The 17,942-nt window shown below is 43.2% G+C and overlaps 1 protein-coding gene and 1 long non-coding RNA gene across 2 annotated transcripts in view; one reads left to right on the top strand and one right to left on the bottom strand.

The window, feature by feature from the left end:
- The window catches only part of SLC4A7 (solute carrier family 4 member 7), an 89,497-nt gene extending 84,856 nt beyond the window's left edge, over positions 1-4,641 (bottom strand). The window contains exon 1 of the mRNA XM_054708095.1: positions 4,556-4,641. Coding sequence (XP_054564070.1) covers positions 4,556-4,603 — 48 coding nt within the window. The 5' untranslated portion in view covers positions 4,604-4,641. The remainder of the gene's footprint in view (positions 1-4,555) is intronic.
- A 502-nt stretch (positions 4,642-5,143) lies between these two features.
- Positions 5,144-6,746, top strand: LOC114227560 (uncharacterized). The gene is made up of 2 exons (XR_003613619.2): positions 5,144-5,443; positions 6,020-6,746. It is a non-coding gene; the product is annotated as an uncharacterized LOC114227560 (long non-coding RNA).
- The last annotated feature ends 11,196 nt before the right edge of the window (positions 6,747-17,942 follow it).

The raw sequence follows: 17,942 nt of genomic DNA, 5'->3' as shown, positions 1-17,942 counted from the left end.
ATGGCACCATTAATACTCCAAATACTAAGAGGAAACCCAGAACACTTTGCATGCAAAGCTAATGAATAAACAGCAGAGAATTCAACATGAAGAGTACTTGGTGCAAAGCAAAGAAAGCATATTCACATGGATCATGTTTAACAATTAGTGATATCAAGCAAAGTAAATCCTATCAAATAACTGGGGGAAAGCATATTTAAAACAGTAAAGCATCTTTTCTATTCCCTTGTGAAATGTGCTTTACCGTTGACTTAACTACTGTCAAAAAAAAACAAAACTCTGCTTAAATTAACTTATTAAAATCCAAACTATAGGTTAAGAAAAACTGAAATATTTTACAAGGTCCTTTTTAAAGGGAAATTTTAAAATCTTCTTAAAATAGCCATACTAGGGCCTTTCTGTACTGGCGTATTAGTTCCAGATAAAAATGCAAATCTACGACATAACCATATTATCTTCTTAAGCAGCATTGAAAAAGTGTTTGGCCACCCTCATCTCTTAGCAGTTAGTTAAAAATGCCTAGCCCATGGAAGCAAAAAACCCAGCACTACTCCAGTCTGCTAGCCCTCTGCCCTCAGGAAGACTGTCAGCAGCAGCACTGCTGGATACTATCATAACAATATGCCAACCACAGACCCCTTCATGGTCTGTTACCATTATCATTCAAATAATCCTAAATTTCCCCAAGCTGTAAAATACCACATGTGTCACTGAACAAAATACCCAAAGTTGTCTGCTAAACAAAAATAGAGGCAAACTTCATTGTAAGCTAGAATGTTGGAATAGCTACCTGCTTTACACAGGGATCAAAACTTCTCATTCAAAAGGGGAGCTAAGGAAAGGGGGGACTAACTGTGCTTTTATATGTAAACACAGATCTTTATTATTGATACATTCTTACTGCAAAACTAAAAATACTGTATGTTTAAAAAGTGACACCTAGAGAAAGAAACCATAATCAATAAAAGGAAGCTATAATATGGTAAGTCAAAAGCCAGACTGACTAATCTGTAACGTTAACCCTACGAATCATCTGTATGCTTTTTTTTATATCAATGGCCCATTTTTGTCAGTTGTAGTTCCTATCAAAGATCATATTTGTGGTAAAATACAGTAAGACAGAAGGGGAAAGAAAGAGGAAGAAAAACAACCCACCACAGGATGTTGACAAGTGTTAACTACCAAGGTTTTAGAATATATTGGTTAGCACACCACATACCACTAAAATAATATACCAGGTTCCTCCAACACCAGGTTACTTTGGCTTTCGATTTTAACCTACTCAAGTAACAGGAGTCTAGTGTTACAAAACACTCTAATTTTCATAGCCTAAGCTCTCTTAGAAGAAAACCTGTGTACTTCCCAGCCTCAATGATCACACAAAACAATTCTTCAATCCAACTCAATTAATTGTTATACAGTTTCATTTGCACAGCTAACAGATTTGCTGTCTCGCCCTTATTACAACTCCATGGATTGTGGCCCCAAATATATCAGCTATAAGGCAAAAAGATAACTTAAAATCCTGATATTATGCCTGGGATACACATTATCTCTAAAACTATCTATAGCTAACCACAGATGCCCAAAGAGATACTTACAGACCTACCAAAAACCTCCTACTTGACAATCACCACTGAACTCATACTGGGTTGTTAATATCTTTCACTTATTGCAATGACTACTTTTTAAAAATGTATTTCTAGCAGACTCATGAATATGTTTTAACTGGTGCTCACAAATGATATTAGCAAGAATGCAAGCGCTATCCCTGTGTTCACTACACATGCCCAAATAAATTCAATAAGGTTAGGTCTGTCTATTTTGTTTGCCTCTAACCCCAGTGCCTGGCATGTAGTAGATAAATATTCATAAAATGAATGAAATCTTACAATAAAATTCATGGAACAGCCCCAAAATTTCAGTGGTAACAGAACTGTATTAAATCATGTACTGCTTAAAAGACCATTTGCTAAGACTTGAGAACCTTCTAAAGTCTAAACAATGCTACTTGTTCTAACAGGATTTAATCTCTACCAGAAAATAAGACTGAGAGTTAAATCAATTCTAAGGGAGGCCTACAATGATAAGTTTTTGTAACAAAGCAAACAAAAGTTGTATTTTTATAAGATATGACTGTCCTCTCTATCCCAAAACTATGATCAATGAGAATTACAGAATTTTAGGAGGAAAAATAATCTTTGAGCCTAAATTATGAAATAGATGAGCTCAAATTTCAGACTATAAACTGCCACCAATTTATTCAAAAATGTTTGCATAATTACATACCTAAGGTAGCATTTTATGAATTTTATGTTCTTTTTTTTTTTTTATCCCAAGCAGTTGGCATGAGTTGGAGGAGTTATGACTGATGAATATAATTATCTTCCCTTTTTATGACTTTCATTTACGGGAGGGGGGGAGGGGGGGTGGAATTAGTGACGAAAGATTTAACTTTGTCAATGTAAATAGTTCCTCTTGTCCGTTTTCAAGTTACAGTGTTCTCTACTACTAAAACCAGTTTTCCTGTTCTCCCATCCTATTTTGTGACTGTATAATAGCCTTTTGTATTTTATTTGTATTACTGATTTGTATGTTTACTTCCCTAAGTCTTATTTCCCCAAAGATTTAGAAGGCAGACCCTTCCAAAGGGCTCCCCTGCCATGCCACTAATAGTGTTTGATCACCAAAGGACTTGTATGCATGCATATGAGCATAATCAATGGACACAGACGGTGGGGGGATTTGAGGGCATGAGCTGAGGGGTGGGGGCGCCGGAGAGAGGTCAATGGGGAAAAGGGAGACTTATGTAATACCTTAAACAATAAAGAATTTAAATTTAAAAAAATATACAGTGTTTGATCATTCCTGAGTCGCTTGTAAGTATAATTTAATGTAAGTTCTGTTGAGTAGAGCTGGTTCTGTCTTGTTGGTTACTACACAACAGGTTCCAAATGTTATTACAATGAATGAATGAATGATTTGTATGCTTCTCTGCTAGCTAAGCAGACAATATTTGAGAAGACATCACAGACTCCATCCAGCTTTATGAAAACTCGGGTGCTCTTTACAGGTCCGAATTGAAAATTTGCAAATAACAAATTTAAGAGCAAACAACACTATGTGATACACACAATTAGAGAAGGTGCTTAAACAGTTTACTCAAAGGGCACACAATTACAGAAGATTCCATTACCATCACTACGAATGATCTCAAGAACCACTGCTAAATAATGACTTCACTGTCTAGAGATTCAGTTTTTCTCCATGTTTTGAAAATTTATAAATGAACAGACTAAAATGATGAATGACTCCTCTCCAGGGCCTTACAATCATCCTTAAAAAGACTCGGGGCGCGGGGGTGGGGGGGGGGAGTGTTAAGGAAAATCATTAAAATACAAACACGTGAAAAAGCAATTTTCCTGCTAGTTGTGAAAGACTGGAAAATTTTCACGGCAACCTCCCTTTTGCTGCTGGTCAGAGAGCTAAGAACTGGAAATCGGAAAAATGTGTTACACCTCCGTGCGCCTTGAGTCAGGAACTACGAAGGGAGAGAGAGAGAGAATCCCAACTGTTGGGGACACATGTATCCCACGTGAAAGCAGGAAGTCCCGTTTCTGGAGCGTGGTTTGCCCGCCGGGCCAGCATCCCAAAGGGGCACCCCGACCCTTTGGAAAGCCCACCCCCACTGCCCTCGGACGCAGAGCCTGAAGCCAAAGCCAGCCCCTCCGGGAAACGCGATTCTGCCGGGCGGATGAAAGCAGGCGCAGCGCGGAGGCTGCGGACAGCTTCCCCTTCCCACTTGGCCGGCGGCAGGAGGAGACTCCTCCGGTTTTCGCCAAAAGAGGAGGCGGCGGGCCGGGCACCGTCAGCAGCGACAAGCAGCCTCGGCCGCGAAGGAAGGCGGCCGTCCACGCGGCCGGAGAACTCGCCGAACAAAGCGCAGAGCGCACCGGCTGGAGGGACGAGGGAAGGGGGCGGGGGGGGGGGGGGAGGAAAAGATTCACCGGAGCTCGTCTCCACTACCTGGGGCTGGAGACAGGTGGAGCCAGCTCCTCCTTAGAGGGAGGAGAAAGAGGAGCTTTCGAGGGGCTCATCGGAACTCCAGCGCCCAGGGGACCGGAACTGAGACCCCGGCCGGGGAGGACTCACGGGAATTAGGGGACGGGCACTAGAAAGAGAAAGGAGAGGGGATCGGGGTCCCGGGAGGGAGGCCGGGCCCTGCGGGGGTGCCGGGGTCTCGCCCCAGCTGCGCCGAGGATACGGGTGGCGAGGATGCGCGCGGCGCGCTGCCGGCCGCCCCGACTCGGGCCTCCTCCTCGGCTCGCCGCCGCCGCCGCCCGCCCCTCGCACCCGCGCCCCGGGCCGCCACACAAAGGGGATGGAGAGCCGCGCCGGCCGCGGGGCGGTAAGAGGGGCGCCGGGGCCCGGACGGGGTGGCCAGACCGCGACGTCCGCCGCGCCCCCGCCTTTGTCTGCCTCGCTCCGCGCCCCCCCCCCCCGCCCCCCGGTCAAGGAACCCCGCCGCCCGCGGCGCCCTCACCCTGCTTGTTACCCGGGTGAGTAGCGGTCTCATCTGCTCGCCAGCCCCATCTGCCTCCATGGCCGGCCGGCCAGCCCGCGGCGGCCGCTACGGTGTGGCCCCGCGCAGTCCGCCCGCCGCCGCCGCCGCCGAGAGCCGAAGGCGCGAGGGGAAACGAACGTGTGTCCGTGCGCGAGGCGCGCGCGTGGGGAAGAGTCGAGCGAGCGCGCGAGGTGCGAGGCGCGCGGGCGCACGCAGCGATCGCGGGGCTGCCTCTCGCGGGGCAGCGAGGCCGCGGCGTGGAACGTGGAGTGAGAACTGAGCGAGCAGCCGGACAAGGCGGGGGTGGAGGAGAGAGCCGCGTAGGGACCCGGGGGCGGGGCCGCAGCCCGTGACGCGCGCAAACGCCCGGGCCCCGCCCCCAGCGCCCGCCGCCCCGCCCCAGCGCCACGCCCCCTGCCAGTTTGGCACCGCCGAGCCTCCCCCGCGCACCCGCGGGCCCGCCGCGAGGCCACCCGGAGGTGGGTCGGGAGGAGGCGGGACGGGCATCTGCCCCAGCCAATCGGCGGCTCGCGAGTTGCGCACGAGTCCCTCACACACACACACCCATGCCACCTCCTCTGGAGGCCCCGCCCCTCTTTGTAAAATCCCAAATGACTGTAACTAAATGACTAACTCGTTTTCCCGGCCGGAGGTTCCCCTGAAGTTTAGAAGTGGGGTGGGGGGGTCACCGCCGCCCCTAGCTCCTAACCAATTTGTTTAAAGGCAGGAGGGAAGGAGGATGCCACCCTTTTCAAGAACGCTCACGGGAACCCAAAAGCAACTAACGGTCTCCAGGCTTCCTGCAAGTTTTTTCCCCCTCTGTTCAGTAGGCTTGAACCCCAACTCCGGGCCTGTCAAAGAGGGAGTACTCCTGACCAGGTATTCTCGTGTGCTTGCTGCTTGACCGGACCCCCAAGGCGGCCCCTATTCAATTCGCCTCTCAGATACCTTCTAACAGGGGGTGATGAAGGGACCTGCCACACAGGGTCATTGAAGAACTAGGTGAATTTCAAGCCATAAATGTGCCTGACACATAGCATGCTTGTTATACGCATTATTGTTAGCAGAGCTATCTTGCGTGTTTAAAAAAGATAAAAGGTTTCGTTGAGAAGAGCTAAATCAGTGCTATGGAAGGAAACTATTACAGCGGATCTGGAGCTCACATCCTATTTGTCTGCAATAGGATATTAGTAAAGCCTTTGTCGGAAATAGTTGAGGATGCTGGATGACTCTACCTGGTTTGAGTCCTAGTCCTCTTTTGTTCTCATTTCCCGGAGTTACCTCAAGGCTGGCACACATTCTTCTCTTACTTGTGTTAGAGCAAATGTGCTTGTGTTATCATTGCTACCATTTTAAGAGGCCTGCAATTAGAGACTTTGACATTTTGCAAACATGCTTCATCTCTAATCGTCACAACACTACAAAACGCTATGTGTTATTATCTCCACTTCACAGATGAGGAAGCCGAGGCTCACAGCAATGACTGGCGTTAGGTCCCAGTCGGTGGAACTGCTCTTTCTATTGCACCATTCTAATGCTTCACTAAGCAAAGATGAAGAACGATAAAGAAAAGAGAAGAAAAGATGAAACAAGAATGAAAGGAAAGAATATGGAATAAGAGGGGTCGAAAACATTTTAAGCCTCCAAAATTTGTCTGAGGTGCCAATCACTTGTGCTCATATCAACAGTCTCTAAGGTGAATATGACTAATATTGAAGAATTCAGTCTGGGTTGTCTTAAAATGCAGGTCCCCTCCCGTAAAACTGTAATTAGTATATACAGAACACCCTCTATTTCTCTGCTTTATATATCTTTACAGTATTTATCCACTTGTAACATTCTATATATTTTATGCTTTATTATGCTTACTGTTTGTAAACACACACACACACACACACACATTCATGTAAGTTTCATGCAAGCAGCAAATTTTCTGTGTTTGCTGTTATATTTCTAGCAACCCTAGAAGAGTGCTTGGCCCTAGTATCTCTCAGTACATGTTTGGGGGGGAAAGAGAGGAGGCTAACATCTTTCAAGACAGGAACACAGTAGGAGCTAAGACCTTTGAAAGAACTAGGTAGTCGATTTCAAGAAGGACTTCTAAATATATGCTTGCGAGACCATGCTAGAAAACAGGTTTCTCTTATCCATCTTGCGAAAATAAAAATAAGCCCTTTTTTGACCTCTGTGTTGTCATGCACTTCTTCTACTCCTCACTTCATCCCAACAGCTAGAAAAATAATGTAGTAACAGTCTGAATTATAGAATTTGTTATTCTCAATTGCCCACTTAATTCAAGCTCAGCCAGAGTTCATCCCGAGGTAATGGTTGTGAATGAAAAAGATAATGTGTTAAAATTGCTTTCATGCACATAGAGAAGACTATAAAATGTTCCAAGGTGCTGAAAGGCAAATTGTTCTCTCAAGTATTTTAAATATCTATCCAAAATATAGCACAAGGAAATGTTTGCTAAACAAAAGAGAAAATGAACCTAAGGTTATCACTAACAATGAACTTGTACCACCTAAAATTAATGACATTTAGCTGTATCCCAAATTCAGGATACTTCCTGGGTTTCTGGAACAGCAGGTAATTCTAGCAGGGACTTGGATACAACCTCTTGGCAAGATCTTTATCTTGAGAAACAATAATCTTCCCCCAGCCGTTCTCTTGAGCCAGGGCATATTTTGTCAAGACAAATAGCAGCTTGTCATTTTGAAAAGCCATCTTTAACCTTTAGCAGACGATCCTCTGACAATTATGTATCTCTTCCTGGCCTCTTCTTGGTCATGGCTGAAATTTAAATGTTCCCAATTATATGACCCTATAAGGAAAACTAAAATCCTTGGCATGGTGTTTATAAGAACACCAGGGCAGCCTCCATGGGAAAGACAAAAGGAAAAGAATTGAAAAAAGTATTGTTCTTTATGTCTGTAGGCTAGGCCTACAGAAAACTTTGGGGGGTTGGGGAAGGGGAGACCAATTCTTAGGAAGTTTTGTGTATATCAATATATAGATGCACAAATGTATATTACATACACACACCCTAGAAGAGTGCTTGGCCCTAGTATCTCTCAGTACATGTTTGCCAACAATGAAATGTGTACCGCTCTAACACAAGTCAGGGAATCACAATGAGAGAGAATGGGACGCCTTTTGCTACAGGTGGAAGGGGAAAGGGGCTGCCACCTGCGGGAAAAAGATGTACATGAAGGTGTTTGAAAAGGCTACAGAGAGATATAGTAGATTTCATCTGAGTCATGAATGGGAATGATACACTTTCATCAATGGGAGAGGGATGGGGAAGAAGGGCATTCCTGGAAGAGGTAACAGCAAGATCGGTGGCATTGATCTGAAGAAGCAGGGTGGTCCGGTGATGAAACATTTCCCCATCGGGCCTAGAGACAGGCTGCCTGGGGATGGCTGCTTTTGTGCTAGTTGTGTCTTCAGGCCAGTTACCTCACCTTGCCAGCTTCCTTTTTGAAACTGTAAATTGAGGGTAATGGTGCTCTCCTGGTGAGTCAGCAAATGAAGATTAAATAAAGCATCTAGCCCTAACCAGTTTGGCTCAGTGGATAGAGCGTCGGACTGAGGACTCAAGGGTCCCAGGTTCGATTCTCTTCAAGGGCATGTACCTTGGTTGCGGACACATCCCCAGGAGGGGGTGTGCAGGAGGCAGCTGATCGATGTTTCTCTCTCATCTATGTTTCTAACTCTCTGTCCCTCTCCCTTCCTCTCTGTAAAAAAATCAATAAAACATATTTTTAAAAAATAAAATAAAGCATCTAGCATACCACATGACATCTAAGAAATACTCACTACATGTTTATTATTATTACCTGGTTAGGAAACCATGAGGGAAAAGGGTAGGCTCAAGTTCATACACTGGGAAGAGCCTGATTTACCAAGCTCCTACGGAGCTTACATTCCCATTACAATGAAAACTCAGGTGCAGGGACCAGATCTGCCTGGTCACTGGGAACATCCTGGAGTTCTGGCATGTGGTGACCACTTTAAAAATACTGAATGAATGAGGGAACACTAAGGAAGTTGGACTTTTTTGTACATGCTATTGCAGACCCGACTTTGGAGGGTATTAGGGGGGGAAGTGGTGTGACTACATTATAGACACAACCATGGTAAAGATCGAATGGAAAGGAGAAATGCCAAGAGCAAGGAGGTATGTTCCAACTGCCCTGCTCAATGCGGTGACTATGGAGTACTTGAAATGTGGCTAATTTTAATTGAGATATGCTCCAAGTTTAAAAGTTTCGGCACACACAAAAAAATGTAATCTTGTTAATCTTCTATTGATTACATGTTGAAATTATAAAATTTTAGATACCATGGGTTAAATAAACATTATTAAAATTAATTTAATTTATTTCTTTTTCACTCTTTTTAATGTGGCAGTGAAAATACTCTGTATACCATAATGATGGATGCATGTCATACATTTGTCTACATCCATTCTATGTATAACACCAAGAGTGAATGTAAAACTATGGACTTTGGGTAATTATAAAGTGTCATTATAGGTTCAGCAATTGTAACAATGTACCACCCTGGTAGGAGATAATACTAATGGGAGACGCTATGCATGCCTGTGGGCACTTTCCCCCCAATTTTGCTATGAACCTAAAACTGCTTTAAAAAATGAAGTCTTGCCCAGCTGGTGTGGCTCAATGGTTGAGCGACAACCTATAAACCAGGAAGTCACGTTTCTTTTTCTTTTTCTTTTTTTTTATTGATTTCAGAGAGGAAGGGAGAGGGAGAGAGAAATACAAACATCAATGATAAGAGAGAATTATTGATTGGCTGCCTCCTGCATGCCCCTCATGGGGGGGTCAAGCCCACAACCCCGGCATGTGCCCTGACCAGGAATTGAACTGTGACCTCCTGATTCATAGGTTGATGGTCAACCACTGAGCCACGCCGGCCAGGCTATCTCTTGATGATGGTGGTAGTTATATAACTGTATGTATGCATTTGTCAAAACTCATAGTACTGCACACTAAAAAGGATGAATTTTATGTACTATGTACATAAATGCCTCAATAAACCTGACATAAAACAAAAAGAAACATACCGTATTAACTAACACACACAAACACACACACACACACACACACACACACACGTGTACATACATTTTACAATCTGGGATTAGTGGATAGTTTTTTCATCAACTTTATTTGACATATTTATGATTATGCGGTATGTCTATTGTGTTTTAAATAGAATATATCAGCATCCGTAATAAAATAACATTTTTAGAGCTTCAATGGTCCCTGTTCAATTATTTTGGTTTCTTACTAACACATACAAAACTATTTACATGTCTATTTCTGAGTTCTTTTATGCACATATATATTCAGAAGGAACTACAATTACTGACACTAAAGTCTGCCAGCACTGTCATAGTCAATACAGCAAGTGAGGAAGGGTGCTGGAACTGAAGGGTGCTGATTTTCTCCACGTCAGTTCCAAGTCACCGGTCACCACCTCCTCAGTTTGCTCAGGCATTGGCTGGAATACTGCAATCTGCCATTGAGTAACAGGTGTCAGGTGAGTACAGAAGAGTGTACATTGGCACTTCGAGATGTGCCAGCAAACTTATTTTAGAGGTTGTTACGCATTTTCATTTTGGCCCTGCTCTCTAAAAGTCAGAGTCCACTTTGGTCACACCTAGGAACACCTGGGTAGTAGCTTACCTGTTAGTTGCTTTCAGAAGACTGTTCTTAGTACTGAATCTAGGGAAACATGAAAGATCCTTCTTGACCATTATTTTAATCTCAGGACCACCCTTCATTTATAGTTAAATTTCAAGCCCACCTGGCGTGGCTCAGTCGTTGAGCGTCGACCTATGAACCAGGAGGTTATGGTTCAATTCCTGGTCAGGGCACATGCCCAGGTGGTGGGCTCATTCCCCAGTGTGGGGCATGCAAGAGGCAGCAGATCAGTGATTCTCTCTCATCATTGATGTTTCAATCTCTACCTTTCCCTTCCTCTCTGAAATCAATAAAAATATCTATTTAAAAAGTTTTTTTAATAAGCACTTGCTCCTTTTATGAAAGTGATCCCTTCCATCAGGTGTATGACTAAAACCTACAATGAATTTTGGATAAGAACTCACCTGAACCAAAGGGGAAATCTAAACTCCCAAGGTCCATTTTGAGAAACACATAAATAGAATAGACTTTTAGGGAGGCAGAGATGGGGGAAAACAGTTCTCGCCATGGAATAAAAATCAAAGAGTTATCGTGCATTGATATTAAAATAAGTAATAGGATTGGTTAGATCATCTTGGGGTGTTCATAATTGTCCCATTTTAAGATCATCTAAAACTGACAGCAAGACGGAGACTTAGGTTCTGCATGACATTGGATATGTCACTTAAACACCTATGGACTTTGTTCTCTCATCTGTAAAATGGGGATAATTGAGGCCATAACCCCTTATCCTGAATTCCAAACTGCAGAAATCTCTGAAAAACGAATGATTTTTCATAATTCTTTGGGCTGCAAAAACCTAATCTAAACTGACATGAGGCTGTTTATACTCTTGATCTCCTTATTGTGACTGTCCATATGTCAGAATCAAAATACTAATGTGTCTGACAACAGGATGTTGTCTCAGATCCTGCTGCAGGTATAACATAACATACATTATATCACTTGCTTAAAATTTTAAAAAGATCTCAACTATCTTTCCTTAAGGGTTTTAAATAAAGGATCGCAGACCTGTAATACTTACTCTGCTTATTTCAAAGATGCCATGCGTTGTCCAATAAGGTAATGGGTAGGAAACTACCTGACAACGTGGGTGCTGCCCCTGTTTGAGCACAGGCAGCCCTGGGGATTCTACTTGCTAGAACTCCTTCAGCTTCAGCACAGAACAGGGCCTCCAGCTTCTACCTGTCTCACAGCTTCTTTTCCTGTCCCACACCCATGCCCTCCCTCTCCATAAAGACAGCTCCTGTGATTAGGGGTGCGTTCCCACCCAGGGCCAGTCTGGGTGTCTCTTGTTCTGTAGCTTTGTGAAACTCAGGCTGGTAATGAATTGCCAACAGAGAGTGGAGAGAAATCAGATCAAGTGAAAACTTAAGCCCTCGGGGTGCTCCCAGATGCTCTGTCTGTATCCTGAAGACTTCTGTAATCTTCAGTGCTTGAAGCCAGAAGCCAAGTAAGTATATGGTACATACAGCCTGTACTTGCCTATGAGACAGTATCTTCTCTCTCTCTCTCTCTCTCTCTCTCTCTCTCTCTCTCTCTCTCTCTCTCTCTCTCTCTGATTCACTTCGTAGGAATAGTAAGTTGTCACTGTGCGCACTGACCCACATGACCACTCCACTTACATATAGTAAGGGTGTCCTCGTAACTTGAGGTCAACTAGGCTTGAGAAGTGGTAACTTTCCTTTTACTTGTCTTTCGTAGCTGAGGTCCACTGAGACATTATGCTCACTTGAAAGTTGAAAGTGGGGAGGGGGAAATGAAACAGCTATTTTACAAAGTATGAAGCTCTGGGCACCATCATTTCATCTTTCCTTAAAGACAACTAGCCAGAAACAGCCCTGTGAATTTGGAAATGTTTCCATTTGAGGATTGAGATTGTATCCCCTGCAATTGGGAATACTAGTATTACTATTTGGCAGTAACTCACTAGCTGTATCTCCCCCTTTAAATGCCAATTAACAATAGTGCTTATTATACGGACCCTAGTTCCAGGCATTTAAGCTGCCCTTTGCATATAAAGATGGCAAGACCACTCGCCATCAGTACCACGCGTTCTTTCAGACTTTGGTACAATAGCTAGGATAGATGGATATGGCTCTTCCAATGTCGTACCTATGATATTCAATCTTGAAAATACATTGTCAGCATTAGGAATACAAGTCTGGGACCACAGAACACTAATTGGTGCATCTATAAATCACACCCATTTCCTAGTGGTTATTGGTCCCAGTGGATCCATTTAGTCAAGAATAATTTCTAGCGTGTCCCTCTAAAGACACTCTCTGGGCCTAAATCGGTACAATCTTCCTGGAAAACAATTTGGCAACATGTATTCACAATCTCAAAAAGGAACATGTCCTTCCACCCAGTGACTTCATGGCTAGGACTATCTTATAAGATGATTCATAGATAAGCACGTAGATTTATATACAAAGGGGTTTATGCCAATTTATACATAAAAGTGAGAAATTAAAAACCATTGAAGCATTGAAAATTTATTAAATGTTTGCATGTCCATATGTTATATATAATGTAATCATCAAAAAGATATTCTAAACTTTAATGGAAAAATGCTCATAGTACCAAGTTTTAGGAAAAGATCTGGATACAAACTTGATATAGAGTACAATCGCAGTTATAACTATAGATCAATTGAAAGAAATATATTAAAAATTAACAATAAAATGATCAAAGGAAATAGACTAAAATACTAACAGTTCTTATTTCTGGGCAGTAGGATTACAGTTGATTTTTAAATTTCACTCTTTACAGGTTGCTACAAATATCTACAATGAATAAATTACTTTTGCATTGAGAAAAAAAGCTGTAAGCATTATTTTTAAGGCAAAATTGTCTAAAATGCTAATGGAAATTTTTACCATGGTTTACATTAGTAATATTCTAAGTTAAAACTCACTTTTTAAAAAAAGCCAAACACATGAATAGTAACTAAAACTAAAACAGGTAATTACAGTATAAGGTTGTTCATAAGCTGTTAAGAGATACCGCTTCTCTCACTGAGGCCCAGTCAAACACTGAATGGGTTAAACTCTAAAGCCTGCCATGAAGTCTGCTGAGTATGCTGTAGAGGGTCCAAAGGAGAGGAATGTTAAGTTGTTGCTAAATATTCTCAATGGCATCTTTTCTGGATTAGAAAAAAAAACATTTTTTAAACAAAAAGAAAGGAAACCACAGGAGTTTCTGAAGGTCTCATGTCTAGGAAACTAAACGCAGTTGGTAGAGCAGCCCATTGCCTAGCAACCCAATGAGGGTTTCGCAAAGGTGGCATCGAAGTCCATAGGTCATCAGCATCAGCAAACACAAAGTGGAATTGGAAGCTTTCTGCCAATTATTATAACAAATCTTCAAAGGGCTGCCAAAATAGCACTTCTTTAACATAAAAGCCTCTAAAGCCATGGCCTGGTTGGAAGGTACAGTTTTGGTCTTTGTTTTAAATTCCCAGATTCGCTTGTTCATAAGAATTATCTGGGATACCTGTGAAATGTATGAATCTCTCCACAGATTATGATTCGGTAGGTCTGGATGGGGCCAGGGAATCCCTGAGTTTAACAAAAGCCCTAGAGGATTCCTACGACCGGCAAGTTGGAGAAACATTGTTACAAACTTCCATTTCCTTTCTAGCACTTCCTGCTAGTTCTAATTCCACTGCCCTCCTTACCTGCCTGATGACTTGATTACCGTCCGCCTCTAGCACCAAATAGTTAAGTTCCATGAGAGCAGAGCTGGTGTGTTTATTCGTGTCTCTACCTCCAGGGACCCTTATGGTATCTGGACCTGCAACTGGAAGCTGAGTAAATATTTCTTGAATCAATCAGTGAATCGAAATTTGTTTGGTCGCACGTAAGTGAAGCCCAGCTTATGCCTGGGTCATCCTCAGGACCGTAGGCAAAGCCCCGCCTCTGGAGAGCACGGTGTGACTATGCTTTGGCAGGGCCCTTTGCTTACCTTAAGGAGAGTGCGCATGCAGACCTGGGACACGGTTGCAAAAGAGGAGGTGCCGACTGCCAGGCACATTAAGACATCAAATCCACAGAGAAAACAAACATCCTGTCCGTATCTCCTAATCTAGCTAGATAATATCTATTACTCAGGCAAGCATATTGCATGCTGACCTGATATGGAACAAAAGAAAAAAATAACTTCCTGGCTCCTTTGAGGTTACTCTGGGGGAAAACTGGTTGCCAAGCAAGTGAAGGGCCAGTAGAACCGAATAGGGTTCCACGTTCCTGAATATTTAGGCTCACAAAGAACTACAAGGGCAACGAATGTTATAGAAATCTGGGGCCTGCAAACACCACCACCAAAAAAACAAAAACAAAACACAACTTTTGCCCTAGCTGGTTTGCTCCGTGGATAGAGCACTGGACTGCGGACTGAAGGGTCCCGGGTTCAATTCCAGTCAAGGGCACATACCTCAGTTGCAGGATCAATCCCCAGCCCTGGTTGGGGCCCGTGTGGGAGGCAACCAATGATGTGTCTCTCTCACATTGATGTTTCTCTCTCTCTCTCTGTCTCCCCCTCTCCCTTTCACTCTCTCTTAAAAAAAAAATCAATGGAAAAATATCCTCAGGTGAGGATTAACAAAAAACACACACAAAACTTTTCTCTAGTTTTTAAAAGATTAAATTAGAGATGGCTACTAAATATTAACTGGTTGAAATAAGGCACTTGTGTGAGTAGAGTAGTCCATTGACTACACAATAGCCCTACTGTGAAACTGCAGTAAACCTTTGCATAGATAGGCACTGAGCAGGTATTTCTAAAAAGCTCCTGGATCAATTTGTCGGGACAAAACTAATTCTGGAGAGTGGAATACATGGGGTTCTCCAGTTGTAGCCTATCTACTCTCTCCACCAGCCCCAGCTACCCTGTCCATGGAGACGCCACCTCTGCCCTCACTGTAGGCTATCGTATCTACAGATGAACTGAGGTTGCTGGTGGCCCCAACTCTTGATTCCTGGCTAAGTCTTCACTAGCCATTCACACTTAGTCCCAAAAGAAAGGCGTAGGTGAGCGTCAGCCAATGTACTGCCCATGAGCCAAATCTGACCAGGCACCTGTTTTTGTTAATAAAGTTTTATTGGAACCAGTCATTCCTATTCATTTATATATGGTCTAAGACTGATTTTGGCATCACAACAACAAACTTGGGAAATTATGACAGAGATCATCTGACCCACAACGCCTTAAATATCTACTGCCTGGCCCATTAGAGAAAACGTTTGCCCACCCCTGGCCTGGATGCGTACGGCCAAATAATAATTATTGTAATAAGATTCTTCTGTGGCATTTACCAAATGCCAGGTAGTATTCTAAGGTCTCTGGATATGTTACTTCATTTAGTCCTCACTACAGTACTATGAGAAAACGAAGGCACAAAGAAATTAAGATGATGCAGCAAGGGCCAACCTAGACAGGAAAGGTATTGAAAATACATAACTATAGAAGTATCCATAGGGGAGGTATTATAAAACAAACTAGAAGCCCGGTGCATGAATTCATGCACTGGTGGAGTCCCTCGGCCTGGCTGGTGATTGGGACCGATCAAGGCCGTCTCACCCAGTCCAGGGGGAGGGACTGCGGGAGGTTGGCTGACCATGGGAGGTTGGCTGTGGGAGCACACTGACCAACAGGAGGAAGTTCCTGCATTGAGTGTCTGCCCCCTGGTGGTCAGTGTGCATCATAGCGACCCGTCAACCAGTTGTTCGGTCGACTGGTCGTAACAATCACTTAGGCTTTTATATAGTTATAGATTGGTTATCACAGGGTCCCAGGAATGATGAACAAAATCATAATTTGGGAGCTCTCATAGAGCAAGAAACAAATCATGGTGGGGACTATAAAAACAGTCTTCCACTATCTTTAAAAATCAATAAAGCAGGTTATTACTAATAACCATGTGCTGAGCAGCTGCAGATCCCTCTGTGTATGAAATGTATGATGAAAAAGTGATGCTTAAGTAAAACAAAAAAGGAAATTGAAATTACCAACAACAAAAAAAATACTTTCTTAAAAAAATGCATTTACTCCAGAGCTTCTACATTTAATTTGAAAGTCCTGCTTCAAGGCAGTCACCTTCGAATACTCTTCATTTATTAAAAGTAATTGAGCCCGGCCAGTGTTGCTTAGTGGTTGAGCATCGACCTGTGAACCAGGAGGTCACTGTTTGATTCCTGGTCAGGGCATATGCCTGGGTTATGGGTTTGATTCCCAATGTGGGGCATGCAGGAGGCAGCCAATCAATGATTCTCGCTCATCATTGATGTTTCTATCTCTCTCCCTCTTTCCCTTCCTCTCTGAAGTCAATAAAAATATATTTTTTAAAAGTAACTGAAGGGAGGGCATGTGTGGGTGTGGGGTGGGGGGGTAATAGTAAGATATGTACACATATAATACCTCAATAAAAATATTAAAAAAAAAAAAGTAACTGAAAATATATTTGAAACTTATATTTGGAAATTATCTTCAGGACCAGTTTACTCACATAAGGAACCCAATATTTTTATTTTTTTGATCCTCACCCGAGGATATGGTTTTTATTAATTGCGAGTGAAAGAGAGAGACAGAAAGAGAAATATCGACGTGAGAAAGAAACACTGATGGGTTGCCTCCCGCACTCACCTAGACCAGGGATCGAACCCGAAACCTAGGTATGTGCCCTGACCAACCGGCAATGGAACCCACCACCTTTTGGAATACAAGATGACACTCTGACACAGCCACCCAGCCAGGGCAAGAACCCAATGTTTTTAATTTCTGATTCCATAGTTATAAAGTGTTTTTAGTCCTAAGTGGCATTATTCAGATTATTTTATGACCCACTTTATTCACCAGATGTGATCCACAGAGATTTTTAGCTTCTTTAAGAATGTAAGTCCACCCCAAGGCCATTCTAACGATAAGTATGACCCACAGCCTTATCCAAATAGTTTCCTAGAAGTAAGGGCTCAAAAAACATTTATTGAACAAATGAGCGACTTTGTCTATAAAAAGTTCCAAAACTGTTTTAGGAAATGACAACACTCTCTAAGTGACTGCTTTGAAGCAACATACATTTGATTAATCAAATTTCTTTGATTCATCTAACAAATATTCATTGAGAGCCAGCCGTAGCTACGTCATTTGTGGGGCCCAGTGCAAAATGAAAAGGCAGGGTCCCTGGTTCAAAAAGCAGGAGACAAGTATTTTCCTTTCTTCTGCGGGCTCCTCAGCCTGTCATTGTGTTTTTTATTTGCTGCTCAGCGCTGTGTTCCCTTGGGCGCATGGGTACTAGCCTCAGAGGCATGTGGGCAGGGGCACCCATCCTCCCTGCAGGACCAGTCCTTCCCTGCTCCAACTCCTAGTGGGGTGGGCAGTGGTGGGGGTGGTGGTGGTGGATGGGAATGGGGGAGGAAGGGTAGCAGTGGTCACTGGGTAGATGTGAGAGAGCAACCCAGGGAGGATTGCTCTCACATCGATGTTTCTCTCTGTCTTTCCCTCTCTCTTCCACTATCTTTAAAAATCAATAGAAAAAAAATATCCTCGGGTAAGGTTCTTAAAAAAAGAAATAAAGAAAAGCGATAGTTTGCTGAACAGTGTGACAATTGCTGTCGGGGTTACAAGAGCTGGTCAGAGCAGCTTGC

This window comes from Eptesicus fuscus, chromosome 18 (genome assembly GCF_027574615.1).
Source record: "Eptesicus fuscus isolate TK198812 chromosome 18, DD_ASM_mEF_20220401, whole genome shotgun sequence".
Classification (NCBI taxonomy): domain Eukaryota; kingdom Metazoa; phylum Chordata; class Mammalia; order Chiroptera; family Vespertilionidae; genus Eptesicus; species Eptesicus fuscus.
Note: the sequence above shows the minus strand (reverse complement) of the source record. Positions and strands in the feature narration are given on the sequence as shown.